We start from the raw sequence: 17189 nt of genomic DNA, 5'->3' as shown, positions 1-17189 counted from the left end.
TTCATTACTGCTTCATACCGGAGGTTTAGCAATATTAGCCAAACATAGGGTTGGAGTTAGAGGACCTGCATACCCTTGAAAAATTTCCCGCACACTCTTCCTCCATCCAGGTATTGAATCCTAATGTGGAAGTGGTGATCATTCCTCTGAACACCATTGTGCTCATCCAGGTGATGGGCCAGAGCATAATAAAAAGACTCCAAGGCTCGTGACAGCAACTGAGTGATGGTGCAACTCTAGGAAGCCATGGATAATTACCCTGACCTGGATGTTATAGAAAACCTATTGGAAGCAATTCATGATCATAAACTGTCTGTGTACTGTTGAGGAATCATTCCAGGATATCAGGCCAGAGTCTGTGATGTTTACTGGAAACGTCTGTGGCCAGGATACGTGAAATTCCTTGCCAGCTTTAGTCACAATGAAGCTTTCCAACAGAATGTCAAGAAAGATTTGACCTTCCGAAGGAATGTGAAGTTGAAGCCTTTGAGGAAGTGGCTAAAGATGATGTCAAGGAATTACAGTACTTGATAGTCATGACAAAGAGTTGACTTGGGAGGACCTGGCTGAATAAGTCCATTTAACACAATAGGAAGAGGAGGCCAATGAACTTATCAAGGAGGACAAAGGCTTCTCGCTGAAGAAGTTGACCGAAATGTCACGGATGAACGAATATTTAAAGAAATAGCCCTACAGCATTCACCTTCAGGGGTGCATGCCATGAAGTTCATGAGTTCTATGGATGAAGGTTTTGCAGCCCACAAGATGAAATGAAAAAGGCAGCAAAGCAGCTTCCCATCACAATGATTTTCATATCTCATAAAAAGATTCTATCACTGCTTCCTCCTCCAACCACTGAGCCCCATCACATCCACCTCCAACCAGTGAGCCAACATCACATCCATCTTCCCGCCAGATATTAAATCCTAATGTGCAAGTGGTGTTCTTTCTTCTGAACACTGTCCTCATCTAGGCAATGGGCCATAGCATAATCAATAGCTTCAAGGCTCGTTACAGCGTAATGGTGTAACTCTAAGAATCCATGGATAATGACTCTGACCTTGATGTTATCCAGGGCCTATTGGAAGCAATTCACGATCACAAACTGTCTACTGTTGAGGAATCGTTCCAGGATGTCAGAACAGATACTGTATGTTTATTAGTAACTTATGTTGCCAGGATGTGTGAAGAACTTTGCCAGCTTTAGTTATGATGAAGCCTTCCAGCAGAATGTCTAAAGATTTGACCTTCCCAAATAATGTGAAGTCAAAGACTTTGAGGAAGTGGCTGAGGATTATGTCTTGGAATTGCTTGATAGCCATGAAAAAAGAGCTGACTGAGGAAGACCTTGCTAAATTAGTGTATTTAACAAATGAAGAAGAGCAGGAGGTCGATGAACCAGACAAGGAGGACGAAGGCATCTCGCTCGAGAAGTTGACAGAGATGTTACAGCTGTTCGAAGATTTAGAGCAATAGGCCTACAGCCTTCACCTTTCAAGGGTGCATGCCATGAAGTTCATGAGTTCTATGGATGAGGGTTTTACAGCCCACAAGATGAAAAGAAGAAGGCAGCAAAGGAGCTCCCCTTCATGATGTTTTTATACCTCGTGTAAAACTTCCACTAACACCTCCTCCACCGACAATTGAGCTACCATCACCACCTCCTCCGACCATTGAGCCACTATCACCTCCTCCTCCGACCATTGAGCCGCCATCACCTCCTCCTCCGACCATTGAGCTGCCATCACCTCCTCCTCCGACCATTGAGCCGCCATCACCTCCTCCTCCGACCATTGAGCCGCCATCACCTCCTCCTCCGACCATTGAGCCGCCATCACCTCCTCCTCCGACCATTGAGCCGCCATCACCTCCTCCTCCGACCATTGAGCTGCCATCACCTCCTCCTCCGACCATTGAGCCGCCATCACCTCCTCCTCCGACCATTGAGCCGCCATCACCTCCTCCTCCGACCATTGAGCTGCCATCACCTCCTCCTCCGACCACTGAGCTGCCATCACCTCCTCCTCCGACCACTGAGCTGCCATCACCTCCTCCTCCGACCCCTGAGCCGCCATCACCACCTCTTCCTCCGACCCCTGAGCCACCATCACCACCTCTTCCTCCGACACCTGAACCGCCATCACCACCTCTTCCTCCGACCCCTGAACCGCCATCACCACCTCTTCCTCCGACCCCTGAGCTAACATCACCACCTCTTCCTCCGACCCCTGAGCCACCTCACTACCTCTTCCTCCGACCCCTGAGCCGCCATCGCCACCTCCTCCTCCTCCTCCTCCTCCTCCAACATAACCACTGAGCCGCCATCACCACCTTCCCTCCAACCAAACCTCTGAGCCACCATCACCCCTACCTCCTCCAAAAAAACCACTGAGCCGCCATCACTACCTCCTCCAAAAAAAAAACCACTGAGCCGCCGCCATCAGCAACTCCGCCTCCAACAAAACCCTCCAAGTCACCGCCATCACCTCCTCCTCCTCCAACCAAACCTTCTGAGCCGCTGCCATCTTCACCACCACCACCACCACTACCACCTCCTCCTCCTCCTCCAACCAAACCCTCTGAGCTGCTGTCATCACCACCACCACCACCACCACCACCAACACCAACCAAACCTTCTGAGCCGCCACCATCACCACCACCACAACCACCACCTCCTCCAACCAAATCCTCTGAGCTGCCGCCATCACCACCACCACCACCACCACCACCACCTCCTCCTCCTCCAACCAAACCCTCAAGCCGCCGCCATCACCACCACCACTACCACCACTATCTCCTTCTCCTCCTCCTCCTAAAACCAAACACTCTGAGCCATCACCACCACCACACCACCACCTCCTCCTCCTCCTCGTCCTCCCCCTCCTCAAATCAAACCTTCTGAGCCGCCACCATCACCACCACCACAACCACCTCCTCCTCCAACCAAACCCTCTGAGCTGCCACCATCACCACCACCACCACCACCACCACCACCACCTCCTCCTCCTCCAACCAAACCCACAAGCCTCCGCCATCACCACCACCACTACCTCCTTCTCCTCCTCCTCATCCTACAACCAAACACTCTGAGCTGTCACCATCACCACCACCACACCACCACCTCCTCCTCCTCGTCCTCCCCCTCCTCCAACCAAACCCTCTGAGCCACCGCCATCACCATCCCCACCACCACCACCACCACCACATCCTACTCCTCCTCCTCCTCAAAAAAAAAAAAACCCTCTGAGCCACAGCCATCACCACCCCGACCACCACCACCACCACCTCCTCCAAACAAACCCTCTAAGACGCAGCCATCACCACCACCTCCTCCTCCAACCAAACCCTCTGAGCTGCCGCCATCACCACCACCACCACCACCACCACCTCCTCCTCATCCAACCAAACCCTCGAGCCGCCGCCATCACCACCACCACTACCACCACCACCTCCTTCTCCTCCTCCTCCTCCTCCAACCAAACACTCTGAGCCGTCGCCATAACCACCACCACACCACCACCTCCTCCCCCTCCTCATCCTCCTCCTCCTCAAACCAAACTCTCTGAGCCGCCGCCATCACCATCACCACCTCCTCCTACCAAACCCTCTGAGCCGCCGCCATCACCACCCCCACCACCACCAACACCACCACATCCTCCTCGTCCTCCTAAAAAAAAAAACCCTCTGAGCTGCAGCCATCACCACCCCGACCACCACCACCACCACCTCCTCCAAACAAACCCTCTGAGACGCAGCCATCACCACCACCACCTCCTCCAAACAAACCCTCTGAGCTGCCACGATCACTACTACCACCACCGCCTCCTCCAACCAAATCCTCTGAACCGCCGCCATTACCACCACCACCACCACCACCTCCTCCTCCAACCAAACCCTCTGAGCCACCACCATCACCACCACCTTCACCACCTCCTCCTCCTCCTCCAACCAAATCCTCCGAGCCGCCGCTATCACCACCACCACCACCTCCTCCAACCAAACCCTCTGAGCCGCCGTCATCACCACCACCACCATCTCGTCCTCCAACCAAACCCTCTGTGCCGCCGCCATCACCACCACCACCATCACCACCACCACCTCCTCCTTCAACCAAACCCTCTGAGCGGCCGCCATCACCCACCACCACCTCCTCCTCCAACCAAACCCTCTGAGCCGCTGCCATCACCACCACCACCACCACAACCTCCTATTCCAACCAAACCCTCTGAGCTGCCACTATTGCCATCACCACCTCCTCCTCCAACCAAACCCTCTGAGCCGCCGCCATCACCACCACCACCACCACCTCCTCCTCCAACCAAACCCTCTGAGCCACCGCCATCACCACCACCACCACCTCCTCCAACCAAACCCTCTGAGCTGCCTCCATCACCACCACCACCACCTCCTCCTCCAACCAAACCCTCTGAGCTTCCGCCATCACCACCACCACCACCTCCTCCTCCAACCAAACCCGCTGAGCTGCCGCCATCACCACCACCACCTCCTCTTCCAACCAAACCCTCTGAGCTGCCACTATCGCCACCACCACCTCCTCCTCCAACCAAACCCTCTGAGCCGCCGCCATCACCACCACCACCACCACCACCTCCTCCTCCAACCAAACCCTCTGAGCCACCGCCATCACCAACACCACCACCACCACCACCACCTCCTCCTCCTCCAACCAAACCCTCTGAGCCACCACCACCACCACCAACCAAACCCTCTGAGCCACCACCACCACCACCACCACCTCCTCCTCCTCAAACCAAACCCTCTGAGCCGCCGCCATCACCATCACCACCTCCTCCTACCAAACCCTCTGAGCCGCCGCCATCACCACCCCCACCACCACCAACACCACCACATCCTCCTCGTCCTCCTAAAAAAAAAAAAACCCTCTGAGCTGCCTCCATCACCACCCCGACCACCACCACCACCACCTCCTCCAAACAAACCCTCTGAGACGCAGCCATCACCACCACCACCTCCTCCAAACAAACCCTCTGAGCTGCCACGATCACTACTACCACCACCGCCTCCTCCAACCAAATCCTCTGAACCGCCGCCATTACCACCACCACCACCACCACCTCCTCCTCCAACCAAACCCTCTGAGCCACCACCATCACCACCACCTTCACCACCTCCTCCTCCTCCTCCAACCAAACCCTCCGAGCCGCCGCTATCACCACCATCACCACCACCACCACCTCCTCCAACCAAACCCTCTGAGCCGCCGTCATCACCACCACCACAATCTCGTCCTCCAACCAAACCCTCTGTGCCGCCGCCATCACCACCACCACCATCACCACCACCTCCTCCTTCAACCAAACCCTCTGAGCGGCCGCCATCACCCACCACCACCTCCTCCTCCAACCAAACCCTCTGAGCCGCTGCCATCACCACCACCACCACCACAACCTCCTCTTCCAACCAAACCCTCTGAGCTGCCACTATTGCCATCACCACCTCCTCCTCCAACCAAACCCTCTGAGCCGCCGCCATCACCACCACCACCACCACCTCCTCCTCCAACCAAATCCTCTGAGCCACCGCCATCAACACCACCACCACCTCCTCCAACCAAACCCTCTGAGCTGCCTCCATCACCACCACCACCACCTCCTCCTCCAACCAAACCCTCTGAGCTTCCGCCATCACCACCACCACCACCTCCTCCTCCAACCAAACCCGCTGAGCCGCCGCCATCACCACTACCACCTCCTCTTCCAACCAAACCCTCTGAGCTGCCACTATCGCCACCACCACCTCCTCCTCCAACCAAACCCTCTGAGCCGCCGCCATCACCACCACCACCACCTCCTCCTCCAACCAAACCCTCTGAGCCACCACCATCACCACCACCACCACCACCACCACCACCACCAACCAAACCCTCTGAGCCACCACCACCACCACCACCTCCTCCTCCAACCAAACCCTCTGAGCCACCGCCATCACCACCACCTTCACCACCTCCTCCTCCTCCTCCAACCAAACCCTCTGAGCCACCGCTATCACCACCACCACCAACTCCTCCTCCAACCAAACCCTCTGAGCCGCCGTCATCACCACCACCACCACCTCCTCCTCAAACCTAACCCTCTTTGCCGCCGCCATCACCACCCTCGCCACCACCACCTCTTCCTCCTTCAACCAAACCCTCTGAGCGGCCGCTATCACCCACCACCACCTCCTCCTCCAACCAAACCCTCTGAGCTTCCGCCAACACCACCACCACCACCACCACCTCCTCCTCCAACCAAACCCTCTGAGCCACCGCCATCACCAACACCACCACCACCACCACCACCTCCTCCTCCAACCAAACCCTCTGAGCCACCACCACCACCACCAACCAAACCCTCTGAGCCACCACCACCACCACCACCACCAACACCTACTCCTCCAACCAAACCCTCTGAGCCACCGCTACCACCACCACCACCACCACCACCTCCTCCTCCAACCAAACCCTCTGAGCCGCCGTCATCACCACCACCACCACCTCCTCCTCAAACCTAACCCTCTTTGCCGCCGCCATCACCACCCTCGCCACCACCACCTCCTCCTCCTTCAACCAAACCCTCTGAGCGGCTGCCATCACCCACCACCACCTCCTCCTCCAACCAAACCCTCTGAGCTTCCGCCACCACCACCACCACCACCTCCTCCTCCTCCAACCAAACCCTCTGAGCTTCCGCCAACACCACCACCACCACCACCACCTCCTCCTCCAACCAAACCCTCTGAGCCACCACCACCACCACCACCACCACCACCTCCTCCTCCAATCAAACCCTCTGAGCCACCGCCATCACCACCACCTTCACCACCTCCTCCTACCAAACCCTCTGAGCCGCCGCCATCACCACCCCCACAACCACCACCACCACATCGTCCTCGTCCTCCTAAAAAAAAAAAACCCTCTGAGCTGACGCCATCACCACCCCGACCACCACCACCACCTCCAACCAAACCCTCTGAGCTGCCACGATCACTACTACCACCACCGCCTCCTCCAACCAAACCCTCTGAACCGCCGCCATTACCACCACCACCACCACCACCACCACCTCTTCCTCCAACCAAACCCTCTGAGCCACCACCATCACCACCACCTTCACCACCTCCTCCTCCTCCTCCAACCAAACCCTCTGAGCTGCCGCTATCACCACCATCACCACCACCACCACCTCCTCCAACCAAACCCTCTGAGCCACCGTCATCACCACCACCACCATCTCGTCCTCCAACCAAACCCTCTGTGCCGCCGCCATCACCACCACTGTGGAGGATTTATTTTTGCTTTATTTTTATTTTTGTTTTGCCAAATCCTGTGTGTGTGTGAGAGAGAGAGAGAGAGAGAGAGAGAGAGAGAGAGAGAGAGAGAGAGAGAGAGAGAGAGATATTGTGTTAGCGAGCGAAAGTAGTTAGTGTAACGATCGTTTGTGGTGAGGAAGACTGTTGGTATAAATGAGATTGTTTGTTTACATTTTTAGTAAGGTTACGACAGTGGTGAATGTTCCGGAGCGAATGCTTTTTTTATTTGACTGCAGCATAAGGCAGTTGTGTGAGAGCTGGATTACATTTATATTTTTTCTGACCAGCGTGGAAGTGGTTTTTGATTTTCAAAGTAAGTACAGTTTTGTTTATCTTTGCTTGTCGTGATTGTGAATGATAGGAACAATTTATTATTTATCTTTGATTATAGTGCGATAGTTCAGTTAGCTAGAAGTGTTCGTAAGTGTTTTTCTTTTTTATTTTGGCAGGCTGCGATTCCTCCTTTGGAGTGACCGAATTTTGAAAGTGGATTTATTGTTGATGACCTGGCCTGTATTAAGATTTTGTTTGTACCGCTCATTTGACTGCTCAACTGTTGACGACCTGGCCTGTGTATTTGGATTGATGATGATGATGATGACGATGATGATGATGATGATGATGATGATACTGGCACCTGTGACTCAAGGAGTTGAGGCCGATATGGCATAGAGAGAGAGACTCCTGTTTACCATATAGTGGTAGTTGCCTTGAAAAGACAGTTCGGCTTGTGTGTGTATAGACAGTGTTGGTGTCTATAAAATATATATAAACATATTTATTTGGGTGTTGGTGTGCGGGTGATTTAAGTTTTGTTAGGGGTTTCGTTGATTATTTGAATGGTGGTTATTATATATTTAGTGTGAAGTTTATGATTAGTTGTAAGTGTGATTATTATTTTGATTGTGAATGGTTCCATGTTAAGTATTGTGGTATTAGGAAATATAGTTTTAAGGGTATGTTTTGTTTTGTTTGTCCTTTTGTCCAAGAGTCCAGTTGATAAAGTAAGGGGAAAGTTTGTGTTGTGGGACCATTGTCAGTAGGTGTGATTCAGGGTGTGGGGCTTGTTTTTTTTAACATCCCGCCACATTATTTTGGCGCCCGAACAGGGACTGCTGAGGCGGGACTGATAGCTGGACTCTTGGACGAAGGACTGATAGGATAAGATATTAGATATAAGGTTGATGAAAAATGGAAGAGCAGAACAAGTTACTGAAGGAGGAATTGCGGCTGAGTAAGGAGCGTGAGGAGAGGTTGCTAATAGAGAATGAGAGGTTGAACTGGGAGAATGCGGCGATGCAGAAGGAGCTTAGGGAGTTAAAGGGGACAGTAGAGAGAGTGGAAGAATGTGTTGAGATGAGGATGCGAGAGAATGAAGAACGAATGGAGAAACGAATGGAAGATATGATGGGGCAAGTCATGGGGATGATGAAAACTATAATGGGTGAAGGTGCAGTCGGAGGAGTGTCCTCAGCTTCGGGTAATGGGTTGGTAGTGAAAGAGAAGGTTAAGGTAGGTGATAATGGGAAAGGAAGTGATAGTGATAGTAGTAATAGTGATGGTGATATTGAAGATAAGGGAATTAGGCATAGTAAGGATGAACAGAAAGGGGAGAGGAAAGATGAAAGGAAAGGTAAAAGTGATGTGAAGAAAGAGAAGAAAAAGTATCAGGCTGATAGCAAGGACGATCGTGAATGGGTGAAAGTGGTAAGTAAGAAAAAGGGTAAGAAGGGAATGGTTAAGGATAGGAATTTAAGTGTGGAAGTGGATTCATTATATTCGAATGAGGAAGAAGGTAACAAGGGAGTAGACAGTGATGATAGCAGTGAGAATGAACGTGATGTGTGTAAGACTGTGTTTATGAGAGAGGTACCTCGGTGTGAAAGGTTCAATGAGCATAGCAGTAGGGATGTAAATGATTTTTTCAAGGAGTATGAGAGGTATTGTCAGGATAAGTATGGTGATAGTAAAAGAGTTTGGGCTAGGGAGTTAGGAGAATATTTGACTGGGTATTTGTTGACGATGTATGGAGTGATAATGAGTGTAGGGGACGTTGATTATGAAAGTGTGAAAACGAGAATAATTGAGCAGGTAAAACGTATGAAAGGGAGTGTTAAGTATAAGCGTAAAAATGATTTTGATGAGGCAAGGATGAATGCAGGAGAAGCTATATCAATGTACGTATGTAGGTTGGAAACTTTAGCTAGGAAGAAGTATGGGGATGAAGGTATAAATGAGAATAAGGAGTTAATGAGGAAGTTTTTGGCAACAGTACCCGAGAATGTGTGTGAATTTATTAATTTGAAACGCAAAGAGAAAATGAGGTGGACGCAAGAGAGATTGACATGGGATGATATACTAGAGATAGTTGAGGATTATGAGTTAGATAGGTGCATGAAAGAAAGTAAATCTGTGAGTGTAAGAACTGGAATGGAAGAAAGTGTAATAGAATTTGGTAGTTATAAGGATGCAATTTTGAGAGGACCAATGAGGGTAGCTGATTATGTAGTAGATAGGAGTGTTAGGGCGAGTAATGTGGGAATACCTGTAAGGACAAATGAAGGATTTAGGCAGGGTAATTGGCGCAATAGGGATAGGAGTGTGAGTGCACATCGAGGTATGTCAGATAGCCGTGTCCGTGATGAAAAGTGTTATAGGTGTGGAAAGGAAGGTCATAAGAAGAATGAATGTAGATGGGCTCTAGGTGCTTGTTTTGGATGTGGTGAGGTAGGGCATAGAATTAGTGAGTGCAAGAATGAGAAAGGGGTAAAATGTTATCGGTGTGGTATGACAGGGCACATAGCGAGTGGATGTCGGAGTAATCGTACAAATGTGATTTGCGGTAATTGTGGTAAGGATGGTCATTATGCTAGAATGTGCAAGGAGCCGCGGGGTAAGTGTACTGAATGTGGTGTAGATGGGCATGTAGCTAGAGTATGTAGAAAGAAGGGATTAGGCCAGCCAGGATGTTCGGGAAACTAGAGTGTGAGAGGGTTCAGCTGGGTGAGTCCTCCTGTGTATGTGGAAGGAATAGGATCAATGTTTGTGAGAATGGGATGAATAATTGGTTGGAAATGAGAAAGTATGAATCTAGTATGCATGAGAAGTTAGGGCTGGAAAATAAACAATTAGTGTTAGTTGAATATAGGAAAAAGAGGCGTTTGAAAGTTTTAAGTAAGGATGAAAAAAGGGAAAATTTTATAAGTAAAAGTGAGAATAGAAAAAAGTATGACAAGGGTGTAAATGTACAAGTGAGTGTGGAGGATAAATGTATTAATACAGATGAAACGTGGCTGAGTATGAATGATACTTATAGTGTATGTGGCTTTTCGTTAGATGATGTAAAAGAAAAAATGAATAACGCAAGAATGAGAGACAGGAGAATGATAAGTAGTATGAATGAATCTTTTGCTAAGGTTGAGAATGTTTTTGATGAAATGGATGAACTGTTTACAGAAATGAGTGTAATTATAGGGCCAGATGAGAACGAGGTAGATATGATTGTACATGATATATTAGATGATAGGGATTTAGATAGGAATAGTGTTAATGTAGCTAATGATTGTGATAAGGAAGAAGTGAATGAGAGAGTATATGGAGGCCCAGTTACTCGGAGTAGAGGTCCCGTTCCCGACTGCGACTGGGTTATGAAAAAAATAATGTAAGTGTTGTGTGAGAAGGATTTGGCAAAGTAAGGGGGGAGGAATGTGGAGGATTTATTTTTGCTTTATTTTTATTTTTGTTTTGCCAAATCCTGTGTGTGTGTGAGAGAGAGAGAGAGAGAGAGAGAGAGAGAGAGAGAGAGAGAGAGAGAGAGATATTGTGTTAGCGAGCGAAAGTAGTTAGTGTAACGATCGTTTGTGGTGAGGAAGACTGTTGGTATAAATGAGATTGTTTGTTTACATTTTTAGTAAGGTTACGACAGTGGTGAATGTTTCGGAGCGAATGCTTTTTTTATTTGACTGCAGCATAAGGCAGTTGTGTGAGAGCTGGATTACATTTATATTTTTTCTGACCAGCGTGGAAGTGGTTTTTGATTTTCAAAGTAAGTACAGTTTTGTTTATCTTTGCTTGTCGTGATTGTGAATGATAGGAACAATTTATTATTTATCTTTGATTATAGTGCGATAGTTCAGTTAGCTAGAAGTGTTCGTAAGTGTTTTTCTTTTTTATTTTGGCAGGCTGCGATTCCTCCTTTGGAGTGACCGAATTTTGAAAGTGGATTTATTGTTGATGACCTGGCCTGTATTAAGATTTTGTTTGTACCGCTCATTTGACTGCTCAACTGTTGACGACCTGGCCTGTGTATTTGGATTGATGATGATGATGATGACGATGATGATGATGATGATGATGATGATACTGGCACCTGTGACTCAAGGAGTTGAGGCCGATATGGCATAGAGAGAGAGACTCCTGTTTACCATATAGTGGTAGTTGCCTTGAAAAGACAGTTCGGCTTGTGTGTGTATAGACAGTGTTGGTGTCTATAAAATATATATAAACATATTTATTTGGGTGTTGGTGTGCGGGTGATTTAAGTTTTGTTAGGGGTTTCGTTGATTATTTGAATGGTGGTTATTATATATTTAGTGTGAAGTTTATGATTAGTTGTAAGTGTGATTATTATTTTGATTGTGAATGGTTCCATGTTAAGTATTGTGGTATTAGGAAATATAGTTTTAAGGGTATGTTTTGTTTTGTTTGTCCTTTTGTCCAAGAGTCCAGTTGATAAAGTAAGGGGAAAGTTTGTGTTGTGGGACCATTGTCAGTAGGTGTGATTCAGGGTGTGGGGCTTGTTTTTTTTAACATCCCGCCACACCACCACCACCACCACCATCACCACCACCTCCTCTTTCAACCAAACCCTCTGAGCGGCCGCCATCACCCACCACCACCTCCTCCTCCAACCAATCCCTCTGAGCTTCCGCCATCACCACCACCACCACCTCCTCCTCCAACCAAACCCGCTGAGCCGCTGCCATCCCCACCACCACCACAACCTCCTCTTCCAACCAAACCCTCTGAGCTGCCACTATCGCCACCACCACCTCCTCCTCCAACCAAACCCTCTGAGCTGCCGCCATCACCACCACCACCACCACCTCCTCCTCCAACCAAACCCTCTGAGCCACCGCCATCACCACCACCACCACCACCACAACCTCCTCTTCCAACCAAACCCTCTGAGCTGCCACTATCGCCACCACCACCTCCTACTCCAACCAAACCCTCTGAGCTGCCGCCATCACCACCACCACCACCACCTCCTCCTCCAACCAAACCCTCTGAGCCACCGCCATCACCACCACCACCACCACCTCCTCCAACCAAACCCTCTGAGCTTCCGCCATTACCACCACCACCACCACCACCTCCTCCTCCAACCAAACCCTCTGAGCTTCCGCCATCACCACCACCACCACCTCCTTCTCCAACCAAACCCGCTGAGCCGCCGCCATCACCACCACCACTACCACCTCCTCTTCCAACCAAACCCTCTGAGCTGCCACTATCGCCACCACCACCTCCTCCTCCAACCAAACCCTCTGACCCGCCGCCATCACCACCACACCACCACCTCCTCCTATAACCAAACCCTCTGAGGCACCGCCATCACCAACACCACCACCACCACCTCCTCCTCCAACCAAACCCTCTGAGCTGCCGCCATCACCACCACCACCACCACCACCACCTCCTCCTCATCCAACCAAACCCTCGAGCCGCCGCCATCACCACCACCACTACCACCACCACCTCCTTCTCCTCCTCCTCCTCCTCCAACCAAACACTCTGAGCCGTCGCCATAACCACCACCACACCACCACCTCCTCCTCCTCCTCATCCTCCTCCTCCTCAAACCAAACCCTCTGAGCCGCCGCCATCACCATCACCTCCTCCTCCTCAAACCAAACCCTCTGAGCCGCCGCCATCACCATCACCACCTCCTCCTACCAAACCCTCTGAGCCGCCGCCATCACCACCCCCACCACCACCAACACCACCACATCCTCCTCGTCCTCCTAAAAAAAAAAAACCCTCTGAGCTGCCTCCATCACCACCCCGACCACCACCACCACCACCTCCTCCAAACAAACCCTCTGAGACGCAGCCATCACCACCACCACCTCCTCCAAACAAACCCTCTGAGCTGCCACGATCACTACTACCACCACCGCCTCCTCCAACCAAATCCTCTGAACCGCCGCCATTACCACCACCACCACCACCACCTCCTCCTCCAACCAAACCCTCTGAGCCACCACCATCACCACCACCTTCACCACCTCCTCCTCCTCCTCCAACCAAACCCTCCGAGCCGCCGCTATCACCACCATCACCACCACCACCACCTCCTCCAACCAAACCCTCTGAGCCGCCGTCATCACCACCACCACAATCTCGTCCTCCAACCAAACCCTCTGTGCCGCCGCCATCACCACCACCACCATCACCACCACCTCCTCCTTCAACCAAACCCTCTGAGCGGCCGCCATCACCCACCACCACCTCCTCCTCCAACCAAACCCTCTGAGCCGCTGCCATCACCACCACCACCACCACAACCTCCTCTTCCAACCAAACCCTCTGAGCTGCCACTATTGCCATCACCACCTCCTCCTCCAACCAAACCCTCTGAGCCGCCGCCATCACCACCACCACCACCACCTCCTCCTCCAACCAAATCCTCTGAGCCATCACCACCACCACCACCTCCTCCAACCAAACCCTCTGAGCTGCCTCCATCACCACCACCACCACCTCCTCCTCCAACCAAACCCTCTGAGCTTCCGCCATCATCACCACCACCTCCTCCTCCAACCAAACCCGCTGAGCCGCCGCCATCACCACTACCACCTCCTCTTCCAACCAAACCCTCTGAGCTGCCACTATCGCCACCACCACCTCCTCCTCCAACCAAACCCTCTGAGCCGCCGCCATCACCACCACCACCACCTCCTCCTCCAACCAAACCCTCTGAGCCACCACCATCACCAACACCACCACCACCACCACCACCAACCAAACCCTCTGAGCCACCACCACCACCACCACCACCACCACCTCCTCCTCCAACCAAACCCTCTGAGCCACCGCCATCACCACCACCACCACCTCCTCCTCCTCCTCCAACCAAACCCTCTGAGCCACCGCTATCACCACCACCACCACCTCCTCCTCAAACCTAACCCTCTTTGCCGCCGCCATCACCACCCTCGCCACCACCACCTCCTCCTCAACCAAACCCTCTGAGCGGCCGCTATCACCACCACCACCACCTCCTCCTCCAACCAAACCCTCTGAGCTTCCGCCAACACCACCACCACCACCACCACCTCCTCCTCCAACCAAACCCTCTGAGCTTCCGCCATCACCACCACCACCACCTCCTTCTCCAACCAAACCCGCTGAGCCGCCGCCATCACCACCACCACTCCTCCTCCCAACCAAACCCTCTGAGCTGCCATCACCACCACCCACCACCTCCTCCAACCAAACCCTCTGACCCGCCATCACCACACCACCACCACCACCTCCTCCTAACCAAACCCTCTGAGCTGCACGCCATCACCACCACCACCACCACCACCACCTCCTCCTCCAACCAAACCCTCTGAGCTGCCGCCATCACCACCACCACCACCACCACCACCTCCTCCTCATCCAACCAAACCCTCTGAGCCGCCGCCATCACCACCACCACTACCACCACCACCTCCTTCTCCTCACCTCCTCCTCCAACCAAACCCTCTGAGCCGCCGCCATCACCACCACCTCCTCCTCCTCAACCAAACCCTCTGAGCCGCCGCCATCACCACACCACCTCCTCCTCACCAAACCCTCTGAGCCGCCGCCATCACCACCACCACCACCAACACCACCACATCCTCCTCGTCCTCCTAAAAACCCTCTGAGCTGCCTCCATCACCACCCCGACCACCACCACCACCACCTCCTCCAAACAAACCCTCTGAGACGCAGCCATCACCACCACCACCTCCTCCAACCAAACCCTCTGAGCTGCCACGATCACTACTACCACCACCTCCTCCTCCAACCAAACCCTCTGAGCCACCACCATCACCACCACCTTCACCACCTCCTCCTCCTCCTCCAACCAAACCCTCCGAGCCGCCGCTATCACCACCATCACCACCACCACCACCTCCTCCAACCAAACCCTCTGAGCCGCCGTCATCACCACCACCACAATCTCGTCCTCCAACCAAACCCTCTGAGCCGCCGCCATCACCACCACCACCATCACCACCACCTCCTCCTTCAACCAAACCCTCTGAGCGGCCGCCATCACCCACCACCACCTCCTCCTCCAACCAAACCCTCTGAGCCGCTGCCATCACCACCACCACCACCACAACCTCCTCTTCCAACCAAACCCTCTGAGCTGCCACTATTGCCATCACCACCTCCTCCTCCAACCAAACCCTCTGAGCCGCCGCCATCACCACCACCACCACCACCTCCTCCTCCAACCAAACCTCTGAGCCATCACCACCACCACCACCTCCTCCAACCAAACCCTCTGAGCTGCCTCCATCACCACCACCACCACCTCCTCCTCCAACCAAACCCTCTGAGCTTCCGCCATCATCACCACCACCTCCTCCTCCAACCAAACCCGCTGAGCCGCCGCCATCACCACTACCACCTCCTCTTCCAACCAAACCCTCTGAGCTGCCACTATCGCCACCACCACCTCCTCCTCCAACCAAACCCTCTGAGCCGCCGCCATCACCACCACCACCACCTCCTCCTCCAACCAAACCCTCTGAGCCACCACCATCACCAACACCACCACCACCACCGTCCCAACCAAACCCTCTGAGCCACCACCACCACCACCACCACCACCACCTCCTCCTCCAACCAAACCCTCTGAGCCACCGCCATCACCACCACCACCACCTCCTCCTCCTCCTCCAACCAAACCCTCTGAGCCACCGCTATCACCACCACCACCAACTCCTCCTCCAACCAAACCCTCTGAGCCGCCGTCATCACCACCACCACCACCTCCTCCTCAAACCTAACCCTCTTTGCCGCCGCCATCACCACCCTCGCCACCACTACCTCTTCCTCCTTCAACCAAACCCTCTGAGCGGCCGCTATCACCCACCACCACCTCCTCCTCCAACCAAACCCTCTGAGCTTCCGCCAACACCACCACCACCACCACCACCTCCTCCTCCAACCAAACCCTCTGAGCTTCCGCCAACACCACCACCACCACCTCCTCCTCAACCAAACCCTCTGAGCCACCACCACCACCACCACCACCACCACCACCACCACCACCACCACCACCACCTCCTCCTCCAACCAAACCCTCTGAGCCACCGCCATCACCACCACCTTCACCACCTCCTCCTAACCAAACCCTCTGAGCCGCCGCCATCACCACCCCCACAACCACCACCACCACATCGTCTTCGTCCTCCAAAAACCCTCTGAGCTGACGCCATCACCACCCCACCACCACCACCACCACCACCTCCTCCAAACCAAACCCTCTGAGACGCAGCCATCACCACCACCACCTCCTCCAACCAAACCCTCTGAGCTGCCACGATCACTACTACCACCACCGCCTCCTCCAACCAAACCCTCTGAACCGCCGCCATTACCACCACCACCACCACCACCACCTCCTCCTCCAACCAAACCCTCTGAGCCACCACCATCACCACCACCTTCACCACCTCCTCCTCCTCCTCCAACCAAACCCTCTGAGCCGCCGCTATCACCACCATCACCACCACCACCACCTCCTCCAACCAAACCCTCTGAGCCACCTTCATCACCACCACCACCATCTCGTCCTCCAACCAAAC

The 17189-nt window shown here is 52.9% G+C and overlaps 2 protein-coding genes across 2 annotated transcripts; one reads left to right on the top strand and one right to left on the bottom strand.

The window, feature by feature from the left end:
• Positions 1-1587: 1587 nt before the first annotated feature.
• Positions 1588-5409, bottom strand: LOC137649242 (PE-PGRS family protein PE_PGRS30-like). Its single transcript, XM_068382228.1, has 5 exons — positions 5283-5409; positions 4902-5234; positions 3742-4041; positions 2508-2672; positions 1588-2195 (listed from the first exon to the last, which is right to left on the bottom strand). Exons 1-5 carry the CDS (start codon positions 5407-5409, stop codon positions 1588-1590), a joined length of 1533 nt encoding a protein of 510 aa, XP_068238329.1.
• A 3918-nt stretch (positions 5410-9327) lies between these two features.
• On the top strand, positions 9328-12132 carry LOC137649667 (uncharacterized). The gene is made up of 2 exons (XM_068382640.1): positions 9328-11377; positions 11514-12132. The coding sequence occupies exon 1, from the start codon at positions 9355-9357 to the stop codon at positions 10312-10314; it is 960 nt and encodes a 319-aa protein (XP_068238741.1). The 5' UTR covers positions 9328-9354; the 3' UTR covers positions 10315-11377; positions 11514-12132.
• Positions 12133-17189: the final 5057 nt, after the last annotated feature.

The sequence above is a fragment of the Palaemon carinicauda genome, chromosome 11 (genome assembly GCF_036898095.1).
Source record: "Palaemon carinicauda isolate YSFRI2023 chromosome 11, ASM3689809v2, whole genome shotgun sequence".
In the NCBI taxonomy this organism is placed as follows: domain Eukaryota; kingdom Metazoa; phylum Arthropoda; class Malacostraca; order Decapoda; family Palaemonidae; genus Palaemon; species Palaemon carinicauda.
Note: the sequence above shows the minus strand (reverse complement) of the source record. Positions and strands in the feature narration are given on the sequence as shown.